The sequence below is a fragment of the Zingiber officinale genome, chromosome 8A (genome assembly GCF_018446385.1).
Source record: "Zingiber officinale cultivar Zhangliang chromosome 8A, Zo_v1.1, whole genome shotgun sequence".
NCBI classification, from domain to species: domain Eukaryota; kingdom Viridiplantae; phylum Streptophyta; class Magnoliopsida; order Zingiberales; family Zingiberaceae; genus Zingiber; species Zingiber officinale.
The window spans coordinates 137,038,074-137,057,323 of record NC_056000.1 but is presented as its reverse complement, the minus strand read 5'-3'; the positions used below and the strand labels follow the sequence as shown (position 1 = coordinate 137,057,323).

The 19,250-nt window shown below is 41.9% G+C and overlaps 1 protein-coding gene across 1 annotated transcript; it reads left to right on the top strand.

Annotated features, from left to right (window-relative positions):
* Positions 1–3,184: 3,184 nt before the first annotated feature.
* On the top strand, positions 3,185–8,308 carry LOC122011321 (pentatricopeptide repeat-containing protein At3g61520, mitochondrial-like). Its single transcript, XM_042567708.1, has 2 exons — positions 3,185–3,508; positions 6,476–8,308. Exons 1-2 carry the CDS (start codon positions 3,185–3,187, stop codon positions 8,306–8,308), a joined length of 2,157 nt encoding a protein of 718 aa, XP_042423642.1.
* Positions 8,309–19,250: the final 10,942 nt, after the last annotated feature.

Below are 19,250 nucleotides of genomic sequence, written 5' to 3'. Positions count from 1 at the left end.
CTGAATATCCGTAATATAATTCATAGAATGAGAGAATTTGTGATTGGATCGTAACTAGTGATTATCTCTATATTGGTAATTATGAATATATTGAAATTTTCCTAGTCATCGAATTGATGCATTCAGACATCATCAATTCTGTAAGACTAGCACAGGTTATAGTCCTTGGTTCGGCCAAGCAGCTTTTCTCACTGACTGGAGACATTGAGATGTCAAGAGTTAAACGTGGATGCTGGTTATGGTAACTAATTCATTGGAGTGACTCGCTGTAAGACTTCATATGGTTCTCTCTCTCTCTCACTCTCTCTCTCTCTCTCTCTCTCTCTCTCTCTCTATATATATATATATATATATATATATATATATATATATATATATATATATATATCTGTGAAGTTCTTATTGCAGCATGAGTGCAAGTTTCCTTCGACTTGAGGTATACAAGTCATCTTGGTCATGGAAACTTATACTTTAACATCTTAAGTAAGCATCTCATTGAGGTGTGGACTTGGGATGATTGGGTATAAGTTGATGTGTCCGAAGGTATTTGTATAGCTTACAAAGGATTCACCGTTCCTTGCGAGGAGACGTATACCCTAGGCCACTCGTTAGGATTATTACTCAAAGTCTTTGGCCAAAGCATCACATGTTAAGAGTGTGAGACTCTTATACACATGTATGAGTAATTTGAATCCGCAGAATGAGGAAGTATTACTTGGGATAGGTGTCCTAGTGGGGACAAGACACATACACCATGTCCTGAACTAAGTGGGTATAAGATGAGCGAAAGGAACGAGACACAACTCACTGTAGCTGCTGAAGGGTTTATAATTAATTCTAAGATCAATTATGATTTTCTGACCAATTGGGGATCATGATGTACCACTAGGTGTCACTCATGATCGTTCTATAATTAAGTAGTTAATTATGGACGACCAAGATAAACTGAAAACCTATTGGGTCACACGCACTAATAAATTTCTAAAAGACGTAAAACAAGTTAAAGAATATGATTCTTAGATCAAGAGATAAATGTTTGGTTGGACCATACATAAGATAAATATGGAAATATTTGTCGCAATGGAAGCGTAGATGAGCCACATCTCTTATGGAAAAGTTGGAACATATTTGGTTTAATCATGAATTAGTCATGAACAAACTTGGTTTAATTGCGAACCAAACCAAGGGGTTAATGAGTTAATTTTTGGTTAAGGGATAATGGGTTGGATTTGGGCTTTCTAATCCAACTCATTAATAAGGGCTATATATTGATATGGTTGAAAGAATTTAAACACATGAGATCATTAATTGACTTGTAAGGTTTTTAGAAAAGCTTAACTCAATTTCTCTTCTCCCTCTACCATCTCTCTTTGCCATCGCCAACAAAGGGAAGCCCTCCCCTTGTTGCCGTGACCACCACAAGGAAGAAATCTCTTCCTTGTGTCCTTCTCTTCCTCTTCCTATTAATCTCTCTTCTTCGCTCGTGACCAGTAAGTTTCGAAGGAGAGTCTTGTACTCAAGGAGTTGTCTTGAGGAGCTTGGCATGGATATTAATAGAGGCAAGGTTCGACAACATCACTACGGTTGATGCCCTTCTCGTTACAGGTCATCCGTAAGGTACATCTAACATAAATTTACTTTTGGTAAAAATTTAATTATGCAATTATGTTTGGCATGTTGTATCCTTGTATGCATGTTGTGCGTGTTATATAATAATTTATGAATTATTATTTTTTTAATTTTTTTCCGTGCATGTTTACAAAACGTGTTTTATCACACACCGCACCGGGCATATCCCAACATTAGAGCCACATGATCTAGAAGTTGAGTGGCGACTATAAACACTTGAGTCAGAGATTCCCGTGCCGATTGGTCGGGTTTGAGTTATATTAGAGTCATGGGCTCTAGAAGTTGAGCGGCGACTTTAAACGCGAGTTTAAAAAAAGTCGAGCATCATCTCTACACTAGAAGCTACGGAGATAGCCGAATAGCGGTCTTAGGCACGACCTTGACCAAATTAGATGCTCGGCCGGGTTACGACTATTCGACTAGTTGGAAAGTTTTGAAATTTTTTGTAAGGCACATGGTTCCTCTTGTGCCGAGCAGCAATAACCTCATCGGTGTAAAACTAAAAATGTTCGCACAGGTGTTCATTAATACTTGAATTTTATAGTACAGCGAAGAGTTACAAAAGATGACTCATAGAAAAATGGGAGCTCACTTAAGGTAATCTAGCATGTCATCAGGCAGTGACTCGGTTTGCTTCTTTTTGCTGATCACCTGGTCAGTGAGCGTGTGAGGGAGATAGCGGAGCGCCCAATCTATAAGTTTGTCGTTGAAGGGGTCCGAACAGAGATATTGCTTCTTGAAGACCTCGAACCGACTAGGTTCCCCCTCTTGATAAAATGTGAAGGCTGACCGGGAAGCCTCCAGCTCAACCCTCAAAGAGGTTAATTCGGCATCCTTAGAGGTGAGTTGGGCTATCGCCATGGTTTATTTGGCTAAACGGCTATCCCGCTCAGTAATCAATAGGGCCTTTGCCTCTTTCATACTCTCAGTTAGGGCGCGGGCCTCTTTGTTCTTAAGCTCCAAGTTTTCAATAGCACAGTTCTTCCTGGAGGTGGCATACTTGATTTTGGATTAGAAGGAGTCGGCCTGCTTCCTTAGTCGCTCTAGCTGTGAAGCCTGCTTGGCGCTAAGTGCCTTCTCATTTTGTAGGTCGGCCCTTAGCTGAGTCGCCTCGGTAGTCAGCTGTTCGATTTGGGCTTGGAAAGCCTCCGACTGGGCGCTCGGAGCTCGCAGCTACTGAATTTCGTACTCCAAAAAAATGAGCCTTTGACACATGGTCAAACTCTCGACCCAGTACTACAAAGGAGAAAAAAATGGTAAGTGCCAAAAGGAAGATATGCCCATGCAGCTAAGAGTACTTAACCCAGTGGCCATCGAGGTGTGACTATCTGCTAGCTCCCCTAGTGCCACAACCGTCGCTCGGGCTCTAGCGTGAGACCATAGTTGCGCCAAGGGTCCTTGGATCTTGATTTGATGTTCAGGGGAGAAGGCCCTAGCATCGCCTGGTTGGCACCACTCGGCAGAGGGCAGATGGATGATTATCATTATGTGCCTCCGACCGCTCAAACCAGAAGGCTTAGAAGTCGCCTTGCCTACAAACTTGTCCGCGGGACGTATGGTGGAGATCTGGGCTCTCGACGAGTGCGGTGGTGTGAAAGTGACCGAGGGCGCACAAATGACCCCCACAGGTATCTCGGACAACGAGGGTGTCCGCTCGGAGGACATCGAAGGCAAGAATGCGACAGCTCCATGTTCAGGAGCAAGCAAAGCCACCTCTACTCGTTCGGGGGAGGAGCGTGGACTGTTGAGCGGAGCGCGCATAGCAGATGTTGCCGAATGGGATGAACCCTCCCCGCGACACCTCTTGCAGCGTATTAACGGCTCCTCTGAAGCGGCCGAATCCGAGGGCACCGAGACAGGTGCTAGGGGCAGTCGTTTGGTAAGTGGGCCCAGGGTGGCAGGCTCAACCTCGCCAGCCACTATTTGGCTCATCCCCTCTTCACTCGCCTATGCGTGAGTCCCCTCATCGATGTCGATCAGATCGCTTGAATGGCTGACCGACTGTAGGCCACAACTCACCAGTTCAGCAATGACAGTGGCATTAATCTAAACGTCTAACAGCTTAGTCTTGCCAGCCATATGCGCTCACAACATGACTTTGACTACAAAAAAGAGAGAAAAATCAGTTAGAGTCAACAATGAAGAAATGAAAGAGCATACCTAGACTGGATGGCAGCGGCGTACTAATCGGGCTCAACCCGAAGACATATAGCACACCCTCCAAAAACAGTTTGTGGATGTAATACTTCTGATCGGCCAAACTGCTGGCTGCTTGAAAGTAATCTGAACAGCCGCGATATTTTCTTAAGGAAGGGGGCACCATCAATTCGGTCTGCCAGTAGGTTGGGAAGTCCGGCCGAGCGGGAAAGTGGACGAAGAAATAATACTCCTTCCGGTGCTTATTGGATGTCAAAATCTTGTCAAAAAAACACAGAGCCAACTCGGGATTGGAGCAAGAATGTCCCCGGTTTGGACAATTTGGGGTAGTAGAAATAGTGGAAGACCCGGGGCACCAAGGGAATGCCATGCAGACGAAACAACACAACAATCCCGCACAGCAACCGAAAGGAGTTCGGCATTAGCTGATGTAGGGAGAGGCGGGAGTATTTACAAACAGCAAAAAAGAAAAAGTGGATGGGAAAACGAAGGCTGAGGCTAAACTGGTCCTTAAAAAAGGGTACCAAAACCCTCGGGAGACTCATGGGGTAACTCGTGAGCAGATAGAATTGCAAGTTCATAACCAAAAGGAAAGTGGTAGAGGGATCTTATTTGTTCTATGTCGTCCCCGCGAACTTTGACTCGGTCAAAGTGTACCAAACACCGGGGACAGAAACAGGAGTTTGAGAAGAACTAGCCATCGGAAATATAAAAACAACAGAAAACTAAGCAAGAGGGACAAGGGGGCTTACAGAAGGTGATCGCCGGAGAAGAGAAGGTGGTTTTGTAGGCGAGGAACCGAAAGCTAAATCGGAAACGCCAATGAAGATGGCGACGAGAGGGAGGGGGCTTATAAAGCTCGACGGGAAATTGCTCCTAGTCGTCTGATCAAGGGTGCGAAAAGCAAGGAGAAAATCCAACCATGGAATTTGAAGAGTCGCCTGTCTCATCGCCATCGGATATCCGTCTGTCATGTCAAGCGTGCGACGGCAAGAAGTGGGACACATGACGGCACATCACAAGGAGCATTAATGAAGCGTAATTAAAAAGCATGGATGGTGGAATCGATCATCATGAGGAGAGATTTACACAATTCCCAGTAATTGAGGTGACGCCAGCCCTTATAGGCGAACACTCATCCGTGGGGGCTCGTGCGGTTGAAAATTTTTTTGTACAAGTGTCATCGCCAGACCGCTCTAGTGAGTATTGGTATAAAAATCTGATCGACGAGTGAGCTAGGAGAACGATGAAACTTAACGCTTATAAGGGGCCAAACGACAATCAGAAATAGGGGCCTGATCGGTAAGCAAGGGTAAAAGAGGCGGTCGTTAGAACGTGCCTGATCGGCGTGGAGTTACCTGGTACCCTGTCTGTCCAGTCAGTCGGATTTGCAGCCTCCTTCGACTAGACTTGAGGGAGATGCTTGTGATACGGTGGTAAAGAGGAATCCATCGTTCGGGTCAAGGGTGGTGATGACCGCCAATGTCTAGATCAAAGTCAAGTAGAGCGAAGCAAAGTCAATGAGCCTCGTCTGGGATGGCCGACCGGATCCTCAACAAGTCCATCCAGGAGGCCCAAGCGGAGCGAAGCCATGTATGGCTGATCGGAGAGCAACTAGGTCCGTTCCGAATCATGAGGTCCCTAACAGAATAAGGCCTAGTCGAGCGACCCCCCACCCAACCAAGCGGCAAACATTAACGGAAGCAGAGCACCTTGTCGAGCGGCTTCCCCACTCGACCGAGTATTGAGTACTAACGGAGCAAGGCATATGGTCGAGCGGCTACCTCGCCCGGTCAAGCAGTGGATCACACCCACATCCTTTCGAGAGTTAGCACCGTTGACACCCAACAAGATCAACAAGCAAATCATATAGTAAAAACTTCCACTATCCTATCATAAATATGCACATCTTGTAAAGTTAAGAACATTTACAATGTTCTCATTAAAGGGGTGTATAACACCCCTTTAATATTAAAAGGGTTGTGAAGGAGACACATTGAAGAGTTTAAACTTGTTCAAGAGGTGGTGGGGTGGTCTAGCCCTGGCCCACCCCATTAGTGCATTTTTTTTAAATTTTATTTATTTAAATAAATATACATTTTAAAATTAAAAATTAAATAAAAGAGGTAGATAATAAACTATTAGAGTATTTTTTTTTAAAAAAAGTAAGATTAATAATAATAATACTAATTTTAATATTTTAAAATATATTTAAATTATATTTATTTAATATTTATTAATTTTAGGATGATTAAATATACGATGGGTCGTTTAGGTTAAAACGAATATGAGGCAAAAAAAAAAAGATGATGTTATAACGGGTACACTAGGCAATGGTCCTGCTTTTTTTCATGATGTGATGTTATAACGTTGTCGATGCTCTAAGAGCATCCACAATATTAATTCGTTATAACATTTATCATCTATCAAAAAGTATGAGACACACTGCTACAAACTCATTATAACAACATATTTCTTTCATTCACATCATTTTTAACATTAACACTCACTATTTATGAACTTCACTATCCACTTATTCATCTCTTTTATTAATTTTTTATATAATATTAAAAATTTTATAATTAAAAAAAATATATTAAAAAATTAACCTCTCTATTGTGAGTATGCCCAGGGGGTGTTTAACATATCCCATTGCAGATGCTCTTAAACGAGGTTCTTGGCAACGCAGTCGCGCGGAGTGGCTAAACGGAAGATGAAGAGACGATGCTTGGCGAAGAGTCCGTGTTTTCGTTTGACGGCTCTCCCCCGCAGCCACGCCTCCCCCTCTTCCACCACTGCCGCTACCACCGACGTCGATTGCGATGGTGGCGTAGGCACCCGGAGCTACTTGATGCACCTCTTAACTGATAAACCCTCCCACAATGCCTCACTTGGCTACCTTAACTACCAGCTCCGCTCCCTGCTCGGCTCCGCCTCTCCCGGTCGCCTCTCCACCGCCTTGTCGATTCTCCGAGGCATGCTTTCCCCTGACTCCACTTCCCCGCCTGACGCCGCCACTGGGCCGATCGTTTTCTCCGGCCTGGCCAAGCATAGCCATCCCCTGAACGACGAGTCCCTCTCCATCCTCGTCAAGATGACCAAGATGGGATTTTTTCCGCCCGACGCCTTCGTGTTCACTCAGCTCATCAGCAAGCTGTGCCGCAGCGGCGCCACCTCCGGGGCCTGGGATTTCTTCCACGCCGTAAAGGATGCTGGCGGCTCCATCGAGGCCCCTGTGTGCGACGCCCTCTTCACTGGCCTCGCTGCAATTCGAGACTTCCCAAGGATGAATCTTCTGTTTTCGGAGCTGAAGGGCTTGGGCGTGCGCCCCGACGTAGCCACCTTCGGTATACTCATCAATCACCTCTGCAAATCAGGTCGCCTCGACGATGCACTGAATGTGCTTGACGCAATGTCAAGCCCAGATTCAGAGGTCACCCCTAGCACAATCATTTTTAACACTCTCATCGATGGGCTCTGCAAGGCAGGAAGGATTCAGGATGGTCTCTCCTTGTTTGATAGGATGAAATCAAACCATGCTTGTGATCCTGACAGTGCGACTTACACCATCTTGATTGATGCCTTCTGCAAGGCTGCAGAGTTAGACAAAGCTTATGAATTGCTTACCAGGATGGAGAAGGAAAGGGTTGCCGTCGATGTGTTTACGCTGACCGCCTTTGTAAATGGAATGTGCAAACATGGGATGATCGGAAGTGCCCTAGATTTTTTTCGAAAGAAAAAGGTCAAGTGGCCGGAAGTTAAAGGCAATGCTATCACCTATAACATCCTGATTGGTGCTTTTCTTCATTCCAACAAAGTAGGAAGGGCGATGGCATTGTTTGCTGAGATGATCAAGGAAGGAGTTTCCCCTGATTCAACAATATACTCCACTCTCATCTGGGGGTTGACTCAAGTTGGTAAATTGGATGATGCTTATTCGAATGTGTTGTTGATGAGAAAGAATGGTTTTCGAATAGGCATAAAGAGCTATAACATTTTGATCAGTGGGTTTTGCAAGAAGAAGAGGTTGGATAAGGCATTCGAGATATACGACGAAATGGTGGATGATGGATGCAAACCTGATGTTGTCACTTATGGAACTCTGATCAACGGTTACTGCAAGGCTGGTGAACTTGACCAGGCCATGAAGATCTTCAGGAGCATGGAAATGTCAGTGGTGCCAGCTAACACTGTTATTTATACCATCCTCATTGATTCTTATTGTAAGAATCACAAAGTTGATGACGCGGTAGACCTCTTCAATGAGATGCAGAAACAAGATATATTGCCCGACGTCAAGATCTACACCTCCATTTTCAAGGGTTTTAAGGACCATAACATGTCTCACAAAGCCTTCGAGCTTATGGACAAGATGAATTTGCAGGGATGCAAACCAAACAATGTGACAATGAATGTTCTTACAGGATGGTTAACTGCGATCGGTGAAGCGGAGAGACTGAGACTATTTGTGCATCGGATGAGAGCTTCTGATATCGACTCGAGCAATCCTGATGTTTCATAAGTTTCTACTTAGTATGATTTCTGAAGCTCCTTTTCATACTTCATAACTGTCACTGTGTTTCAAATCATTGCCTCCTGAACTTGCAAAGAAAATTGGGTTGAAATTGGATTTAGTAACTCTTTTGCAGTTCTTTGTTGAACAAAATCTGTGTATAATTGTACATTTTAATTTGTACTTTAAAACTGTTTAATTCTTTCATAAGTATTTCCTTTCTCATCCTAATCATTTTCAACCCTTCCAAGATTTCATAAAGTTCAATGCCTCAACTTGCAGTTTTGTTGTGCTTCCTGTAGAACAGTATTAGTGTGAAGAGTTTGATTAGGACACTTCACATCTACTTGGAAGTTAGATTTTGTGCGGATTTTCCTTTGAATAGATGTTCCATATTATAGCCTATTTCGATCAAGTCATCTAACCGCAACGATCCTATCATCTTCCTTTTAGGGCATTCGGTTCTTGCTTGTCTCTAGGGTCTTCTTTTCCTTTCTTTCATCCCATGCCCAACAATATTAGACATGGACAACACTAAATCTATTATGATCATATCAATATCGCATCAAATATGCTTTGCAGAATGTGTTATTATAGTAAGTTAGCTCGGGCAAAATGTGAGGGATCGTAACTAGAGGAGTGCAAGTTGAGGTTCATCGATCTTGGCTAAGGTGACTATCAATGCCACTACTAATTACTTGAGGTGAATGAAAGGTTAGATTTAATTATAGCAGTTGGAAGACGCCCAATCATATTTTTTTTATATAAATCAAAAGATACTCGATCATAGTAGCTGTATGCCATCCAGCTTCGCATTTGAACGCTTCATCATCGATGTAAATGTTATAATCAAGAATTAGTATGAGACTTAAACGCTGTTATAATAAAGAATTGTTTTTTTCCCCTAGAACATCGATCACAAGATAGCAAGAGCCATATTTTAAGCCATGTAGTACTGCATATATAGCCACATTTCTATCTTGCAGTCTTAGCTAACTCGTTAGTTAAGAAAAAAAATTGCATATGCTGAGGTTGTTAATAGGTTATATACAGCTGAGTGATCGAAAGGTCGGCGCTTAGTCAAACGAACACGAATCTTAGCTAAGTGTTTTGGTTGAAGATTTCTTTGTTCAAATGAGATCTTGGACACAATGCCTTTTCCAACTGGTAATAGAGAATTCTGAAACACTCAAAATATAAGGGGAGTCCTCTCTATGACGAAGGTACGCTCTCTGAATATTTGCAACTCATCCTCGTGCATACATTTGTTACTGTTCTTCATCCACCCGCTCGGACTTGAACTAAATTGAGTGTCGGAAGGCCTTCCCCAGAGACTCCCCTTGATTTCTAAGCACTGACGTTTTGTTGAATTATTTTCGTGTGTATAAGATTAGAGGGAAGCTTCTTCTTAGAGCAAAAGTTACCAGTCAATCATTAATTCACCGTACCTAACATTTCATCTTTATAATTTTTAGACAGGATCACTCATGTAGTCTTTTTCATAATAAGTATGTCATCAATCGTAACATAATCAACATATATATTATTTAAATATCAAAACATAATTCTTTGTGGCAAAAGGTGAATACGTTCACCCTCAGCGCCCCCGCCAACCCGTCCCAAGGCGAGTACCTCCCTTATGTGCTAGCGCATGGGGTGTAGCCTTTGGAATAATGACTAGCACATAAGGGAGGTATTTATCTCGGCTTTGCCGAGATTCGAACCCCAGACCTTATTATGATAACACTCCATGCGTTAGCCACTAAACCCATCCAATATATTATTTAAATATCAAAACATAATTCTTGATTAATGTGAACATGGATTGATTACAACAATTCAATCCATCTTAACCTATTTGAACTTACATCATCATTTGATAACTCGCTTGAAAGACTTTCCATTATCAATACCGGTTGAACTTTCACTAATGGTAACGCCTACTGAACTTCCTAATTGTCAACTTATTAGACTTTCATCTGCAAAGTGTTTCGTTCACCTTAACTGCTTGAATTTTTCATATTGTCAAGTATTTGTTCAATATGGACCAAAATTCAATTACATCAATAATCTCTCTAACAATCGTACAATAACATATTTTCAAACGTCAAAATACAATTCATATTGTAGTCATCCTTGACTAGAGACACAGATTGCACAAACATACAATGGATCAATCCATTGATGGTGGATTCTAGTCGATTGAGGGATGAATATTTTTAGCTACTTTGTTTACGGTACTACATTTTGGGTCGCCACCAGTTCCTAACAGAATTCTGAAACACTCAAATTAGTTTGGGTCGTCACTTGTATTTTTCCTGTCCAGTTTACACCCTACATAGTCTGAGTCAAAATATCTTATTAGGTCTAAAATGATGGCTCCAAGGTACCAAATTTCTACGTCTAAAGTGTCTTTAATATATCTAAGTATTATTTTTACAATACTTAGATGTGATTTTTTTGCACATATTTAATATCTAACACGCATACCTATTGCAAATAATATGCCAGGTCGATTTGTAGTTAAGTAAAGTAAACTACCTATTGCACTCCTAACATGTTTCAAGTCAACTGATTTACCTTCTGAATCATTGTCAATTTTTACATTTATTGTCATTGGTGTATTAATTTCCTTAAAATTTTCCATTCTAAATTTTTTAATTAACTCATTAGCATATTTACTTTGAAAAATATAATTACTTTCTTTAGTTCGTTTTATTTGTAAGCCTAAAACGAAGTTAAGTTCATTTACTATGCTCATTTCAAATTTATCCTCCATTAATTTAATAAATTCTTTTAAAAATTTATATTGGTTAAACCAAAAATTATGTCTGATGCGATGGTAAAGGAGGGGGCCCACCCAATGCGAGTCAAAGAGGACGAAAACCACTAGCGTGAAGGTCAAAGTCAAAGAGGGTATCTTAGGCAATCAACGAGTCTGCCCGCGATAAACGAACGGGTCAGCAACGAACTCTTCAAGGAAGCCCGATCAGAGCGAGGGTCGGCCGAGCGGCTGACCCGCTCAACCAGTAGTAGATTCTTACGACCAAGAATACTCAGCCCAGTGACTATCCCAATCGACCAGCAGTGAAGTCTCCCAGAATGGACCAACACTGGGCCGAGCGGCTACCCCGCTCGGCCGGCTAGTGGATGGCTTAAGCTTCGCCAAGCGGCTACCCCGCTCGGCCGAACAACGGATCGCTTTAACATCCTTTTGGGAGTCAGTGCCACCGACACCAGCAAGGTTAACAGGCGGATCGTACGGTGGAAGCTTCCATTGTCTTGTCAGAAGATATGCACGCCTTGTTAATGTATGGTGTCAGGACCACTTTACTATTTGGCCTTCTCATGGGAAACTTGGGAAAACATGCTCATCTTGAAAAGCGAGCCTGCAAGCTACAGGAGTTCTATCTAAAGGGGGGGGGGGGGGGCCATGCACCGATGCAGGTACGCGTGATCTATTATTCTTGCTTGTGCTCTAGTGTTGCTTTGTTTCTCTACATCTTTCCGGTGACTGACTTGAGCGTCGAAGGGTCATCGCCGAGACCCCTTCTCCATTTCAACACTAACGATTATTGTGTTGCATAGCATAGGATATCTGAGGGAAATCCACGTGTAGTCAACCTAGCATCCACATCCTCAGCAACCATCCTCACGACTTTCAGGCATGATCATATTGGTGTTGTCTGTGGGAACGTAACCTTCATCTGAAATCGAAGATGGAGGATGCCGGATGACTCAACACCGTGATGTTGACACAAGAAGAGCTGGAGATGATAGTGCAAGCCAGGGCAGCGAAAATGTTGGAGCAGCAGCAACAGCAGGAATTAGCCAAGCGCCAAGCACACGAGCCTGCAACATCAGCAGCGGGACATGAGGTCGCACACAAGGAGATGGTGGAATATGCGTCCATTCGGGCGTAGAATAAAAGGCCGACCAGAACCATGGGAGAACCTCCCAATGCCCTGATTCCCTTTCACCATGCGTTGTTCCAGACATTGTCAAAAGAACAACATCGAGCAAAAAGGGAAGCAGGGTCTTCCTTTGACGAGGCACCCATGTGATACATTCGCAAGGGGAAAGCACCCAGAAAGGAGCGAATCAATGAGTAGTTTTCTCAAGGGATCTTGGACGATTCGCTACCCCGCCATTATACCCCGCTGACGATCGGGGAATACAACGGATCAACAGATCTGGACGACCATCTGGCCAAGTTGGACAATGCGACCACACTCCATCAATACACTGATAGAGTGAAGTGTAGAGTCTTCCTCACAACGCTTTCGAGATCAACGCAGCACTGGTTTAGACAGTTACTGATTAGATCTATCCGCGGTTTCAAAGACTTTCGAGCGGCGTTCTTGCACCACTTCACTAGCAGCGGCCGTCGCCACCAAAAAATGAGCGTAAGTCTATTCTCATTGAAGCAGGGGCTCAAGGAGGCGCTGAGGGCTTACATCAAGCGATTCAACCATGTGGCCATGGATATTCCATCAGTCTCCTCCAGAGATATTGGCCAATGCCTTCACTCAGGGGCTCGTGAAAGGGGAGTTCTTCTGCTTCCTCATCCGAAGACCGCCAAAGGACTTCGACCACCTACTCAGGAGAGTCACGGAGTGTATCAACGTAGAGGAGCCACAAGTGGCGAGGAGAAAGGAAGCAACTGTCGATTCCCAATCAGCACTCGAATGACGACCAATGGATAACCATCAGCCTCCTAAGGGGCCCCAGTCGGTAAGGAGCCAGCAACACCAGGAGCTAAGAACACATGCAGTACAGCATGTAGAAGCCGATGACCCAAAAGCAGGCAGGGGAAAGAAGTGGATGTTGGGGCAATTTCCCTAAGTCAAGTTTGACCAGTTTGACTAAGCTTGAGTTGGGTCAAGCTTGAGTCAGGATTTGAGTTTTGATGTTTGACAATATATGGAGATTGTTAGGACAATCGTCCGGTTGACAATATATGGATATTGCTGGAGCAATCGTCCGATTGTGGAGATGACAAGTCAAGTAGGTCAGTGTTGACCGAAGACTTGACCGGGTAAGTCCTAACTGGAGTTTAGGTAATGGGAAAGTCCTAACTGGAGATTAGGCAAGAGAGAAATTAAGTAGGTCAAGGTTGACAGGAGACTTGACTGGGAAAGTCCTAATTGGAGATTAGGTAAAAGAGAAGTTAAGTCCAGGCTAGGCTAGTTAATCGTTCGGGCGATCGATTGAACCAGGGTCCAATCGATCAATGGATCGATTGGAGTGTGCTGCGAAGGAAGGAGTGTCCCAATCGATTGGTCGATCAATTGAGACCATATTTCGTGAGCATAAAGCTCTTCCCAATCGATCGGGCAATCGATTGGGAGCTGCCAATCGATCGGTCGATCGATTGGGCAGGAGTGTTCTCACGCGATCGCGAGAAGCACAGAACGCTTTTGGATCGATTCACCGATCGATCCAGATGTTCCCAATCGATCGGTCGATCGATTGGGAAGTGACCGTTATGCAGGTTGTAGGCGGTGGGCCGCTTGGATTGTCCGGATGTGATGTGGCAATCGATTGGGGATGAATTCAATCGATTGGAGCCACTGTATAAAGCCCAAGCGGAGCCTTTTCTCAATAGATCTCTAGCGATCTTTTGCACCGTTCTTCAGCGATTCTTCACGAGCTTCTCCGATCTACTCACACCAGTTCTTGAAGGCACTTGGGGAGTTTCTCCAAGGTTCAAGAGGCGACGACAAGCACAAGTAAGCAAGAATAAGGGTGTATTACATTGTATTTTTGTTTCTTCTTCTTGTGTTCATGTTTGTGTTTGTGTGTGACTACTGTACGAGGCTTCTCCGCCTCTGGCTGCGACCGAGAAGGAGGTTTTCATTAGTGGAGTGAGCGTGCCGTGTGGATCCTTGGATTAGTCACCTCTTCTTGAGGTGGATACCAAGTAAATCCGTAGTGTTAGCGTTGTGTGTGTCTTGTGTTTATTTCCGCTGCACATTATCAAGACGAAGCAACCGACAAGCGCGACAAAATACTATTCATCCCCCCTCTAGTGGACATCAAGGTCCTAACAATTGGTATCAGAGTGAGGCCGCTCTTCTACGGACTAACCGCCAAGAGAGCAAGAAGCTAGAGGAAGAAGATGGACTTGGAAGGTCCACTTAGATGGGACATCCGGATTCCTCCGCCATACGACAAGGAAGACTTCGCCTTTTGGAGGAATCGACTGGAGACATGGTTCCAAATGGATTGGAACCAATGGGTTGTCTTGAGTGACCCATTTGAAGCTCCTACGGACAAGAAGGGTAAACATCTTCGACCTCGGCATTGGACCGAAGAGCAACAAGAGCAATCAGAGGCGAACAAGGAGGTAACGAGAATTTTGCATAATTTGCTACCTTCTAATATTTTGTTGAGTGTAGGTGAAACCACAAATGCAAGTGATCTTTGGAAAAAGATCATTGCCTATCATGAAGATCCTATACAAGTCCAAGGAGTGGAAGAGTCCAAGGAGAAGGGCTCATTGGTCCAAGAAGAGAAGGACCAATCCGATGTTGACACGAAGTCAACCTCTGAAGAAGAGGAGGAAGAAAAGATGCAATCCGATGTTGACGAGAGGGCAACATTCAAGGAGGAAAAGGAAGAGGAGGAAGAGAAAGAGAAGGAAGAGGTGGAAGAGGAGAGATCTTCCACATCCTCAAGAGATGAAGAAGTGGAAGAGTCCACATCCTCAAGTGAAGAGGAAGAAATAGAAGATGATGTCATCTCTACATTGCAAGAAAAATCAAATGGAGGATCAAGCATCAACCCTACAAGCAAAGGTATAAAAATTTTAATTATTAAAGATAAAAATCATATCATTTGTTTTGAGTGTAGGGAACATGGACACTATAAGAGCAAGTGTCCAAAATTGGCCAAAAAGAAAGGCCAAGTAGTACCCAAGGGCAAGGAGAAGCCCAAGGAGAGATTGGTCCCATGGAATGCAAGAGCAAGGAGCACATTGTGTGCTTCTCATGCAATCAAAATGGGCATTACCGGAGTCAATGCCCTAAAGGGAAGAAGTCAATCAAAGTTAGAGGAGGAAGCACAAGTCTAGGGGGAGCTTTTAAGAGCAAACCCAATATAACCTTTAATAGTGCAATTCCTCCTAGTCATGATAAAATGCATGCTAGAAATAATCCTTATCATTTTAATGCAAATTATCATGAAAGTAGGAAGCATGATAGTGTTAAGGGAAAATACATTCCTCCTCATGCTAGAACTACCATACCTAAGGTTAGGAAGGTAGATAACAATTTAGGCAATAACTCTAAGGATTTCAGATACATGCCTAAATATAGAAATGCTCAAGGATTCAATGAAAAACTAAAATCTAGGGATTTATAGAGCGAAAACCAAGTCTTGAGGTCAAGACTTGATAACTTAGAAAGGACCCTAGCAAGAATGGAAAATATTCTTAACGGTTAAAATGAGAAAACTCTAGGGAGAACTAGGCAAGAGTCATCTAATGGCTATAGAGGTTTGGGATACAAACCTAAAGCCAAGAAGGATGTAACTTCCTTTCATAGGGTTCCATATAGTTATGGAACCAACCCTAGGATTAGATGTCAAGTCAAGGATACTAGGGAAGAAATCCCTAAAGGTTCTTTTGGGAAGACCAATGTGGCTAAGACTTCTAAGAAGTCTAACAAAGTCACAAAGAAGGTCACAAGGGAGATCATCCCTAGAGTCGACCTAGTAAAGGTGACTAAGGCTCCAAAAAGGCCAAACAAAGTCACAAATAAGGTCACAAGGGGAGTTAGCCCTAGAAGTGACCTAGTGGAAGTGACCAAGGCTTCTAAGAAGCCTAGAAAGGTCCTTAGGAAGGTATCTAGGGAAGTCATCCCTAGGAAATACCTAGAGCATCCAAGGAGCACCAATAGGTTTTAGGTTCCTAGGAGCATATTCTCTACACCCTAAATGGATTTAGAGAGTGTCAACTCTATTTGGAAGGGTAGTTAACCCAACCTTGTTAAGGTTGACACTTGAGAGCATTTTCAAGGTTATTGTTAACCTTTGAAAATGACAAGGATTATTGTATTACTCTTTGAAAGAGTATAATGTGTCAAAATTTGAGGAGTTAAATCTAATTTAAATTGACACACTTGAAAGAAGTAAAAGTAATGCCAAATTTAGAATTCAGCATTTTTTTTGAATTAAGGGAAATGTAAACCTTAATCCAAATTGTCACTCTTGAAAAGAGTAACATGTGCCAAGACCTAAGAAAATTGGATTTAATTTAACTTGGCATAATTGTGAAAACATAAGAAATACCAAATTGGGGTGTTGGTATTTTCCTAGGGTAATTAAAGGAAAATCTAGTTCCTAATGTAAGATGTTTACTCTTTGGAAGAGAAAAATGTGTCAAACTTTGATGATTTGAACTTAAGTTAAATTGACATATTTAGAAAAGGATAAGAAATGCTAAGTTGGGATTTTGACATTTTCTTAGAAGGTTAAAGGCGAATTTAAGCCTTAATTTGATTTCATTTACTCTTTGAAAGGGTAAAAGGTGCCAAACAAATATTTGAGGATTGAATTTCTAATTTCAATTGGCACAAATAGAAAAGGGTAAAAGAAATGTCAAGTTGGGTTTTGACATTCTTCAAGAAATGGGCAATTTAGGATTTAATCTTAAGATTAGCTAAGGTTTAAGGACACTTAGATAGGTAATCTAGGTATTTTATTTTTGCTAATTTGTCATGCTTTGTTTGCCTATCATATGTCATGACATCATATTTATATTTAGCATTCATATTTTATTATGAAAAATATAAAAATACCATGTCATGCCATACATACATCATGTAGCTATAGCTTGCTTTTCATTTTGAAAATTGCTTATGTTGATGTATGTCATATAGCATCATGCATTATTTTAATTTCCTTGCTATTAAGAACAAATGACATCTATTATGAATGATAAATATCCCAACAAGTGGGATTATACCAAATGACATCCTAGGTGGATGATCATAAGTTTCTAATGCCTGGATAGATATGCATGATCCCTTAGTTTAGGGCAAAAAAAAAAAAAATCAAATCTACATCTTACAAAGAACCATAAGGAGACTTGTATGTGTTTTAGTACACATTAGATACAAGTGAGATGTTAGGATGGTGAACAAAACTCAAGATGTTGATTTAGTGCATCTTGTTGAGTTTTAGGTTCATCAAAACACATAGTTATGTGTCTTCCAATCATTGAGAAAGCTAATATACAAGTCATATGCATTGAGCCCAAAGAACATGGTTGGATATTGGTTTTAAAGTTCATTTCAAAATGCTTTTTGAAAACCTTGGTGAAGATTATCTTTTGATAGTGATCATCATTGAATAGTTACACAAACTTGAAGAAAACACTAAAGTTTTTACAAGTTTTCAAATTTGTGTCAATCCTTGAAAATAAAAAGTATTTTCATAGAAAACTATTTTTCCTTGATAAAGTATACCCTAAATAATGTCTACATGAATTTTCATGATTTTTAAAATTTTGTAGAATTTTTGGGGAGCTTCTGAATTTCACTGAAATTGAATTTTAGGGAATCAGAAACCCAATCGATCAGCCGATCGATGGGGATGGGTTCGATCGATCAGTCGATCGATTGGGAAGCCAATTCCCGTGAACAGAAGGGTAGTGAATCGATCAGCCGATCGATTGTCCCAGGATGGATCGATCAATGGATCGATTCAGAGGGTATTTCTACGAGCAGTAGCTTGTGGAATCAATCAATGGATCGATTGAAGTGATTTCAATCGATTGAGTCCCAACTTCAATCGATTGGGTAGTCTGATTTTGGCCTGAAAAGTCTAATTTCAACACTTTAAGTCACTTCAAGTCCCAATAACCATTCCAAACCCTTTTGGAATACATTTGTAGACATTTAGGGGGAGTTTTCTTGTTGAAAACAAGTATGGATTAGTTAAGAGAAACCAAAGTGAAATTAGGATAAGGTTTAATTTCAATTCTAAATTTTGGAACATTAAAACTTCAAGTTTTGGTTTTCAAGGGTCATTAACCCTTTGGAATATATTTGTATACACTTAGGGGGAGTTTTCATGATGAAAACAAGCATGGTTTGATTAATGTAGACTTAGGTGAAGGTTAGGTTGAGGTTTCGTTTCATTATTAAATTTTGAACCTCAAAACTTCGAGTTTTAGTTTTCCTAATTATTTAGGAATCTCAAGTCATTGTTGGTGCAATGATAGGAGTTTGACCATGTTTTTAGGGGGAGTTACTCTTTGAAAACATAAAAATCTTTTTAAAGACCTTGGAAGGGGGTTAAACCTTCGTGATGAATTAATACTCAAGGTCGAGTATTGGGGAGCAATGGAAGATTGGTTATCTTCATTGCTAAAATGATAAATGCTCTTGGATGAGCATTATGGAGTACATTACGGCTCAAGGGGGAGCATTGGGTTAATGAAGGGGATCAGACCTTCATTGGTAAAGTGAAAAATGCTCTTGGATGAGCATTGTGAAGTGCAGTAGAGCTCAAGGGGGAGCTTTGGCAACAATGAAGAATATGAGATCTTCATTGTGGGGTTGTTAACAACATATGAGGTTGTAAACAACGTGGAGTTAACTCTTATGGAGAAGAGTTTGTGTTCAGTTTTGATGTGTGACAAAGGGGGAGAATAGAAGGTTAAGTTAGACCTTCATCTCAAGCAGGGGGAGTTTGCCCTCTAGGAAATGGAGAGAATGAATGAAACATTCATTCATGCCTTGTCATGAAGAGATTAAGGCTATGAGTTTTAACTTTGTAATTATGAAGAGGTTAGGCTATGGGATTTAGCCTAACTTAGAGGAATTGTCAAACATCAAAAAGGGAAAGATTGTTGGGGCAATTTCCCTAGGTCAATTTTGACCAGTTTGACTAAGCTTGAGTTGGGTCAAGCTTGAGTTAGGATTTGAGTTTTGATGTTTGACAA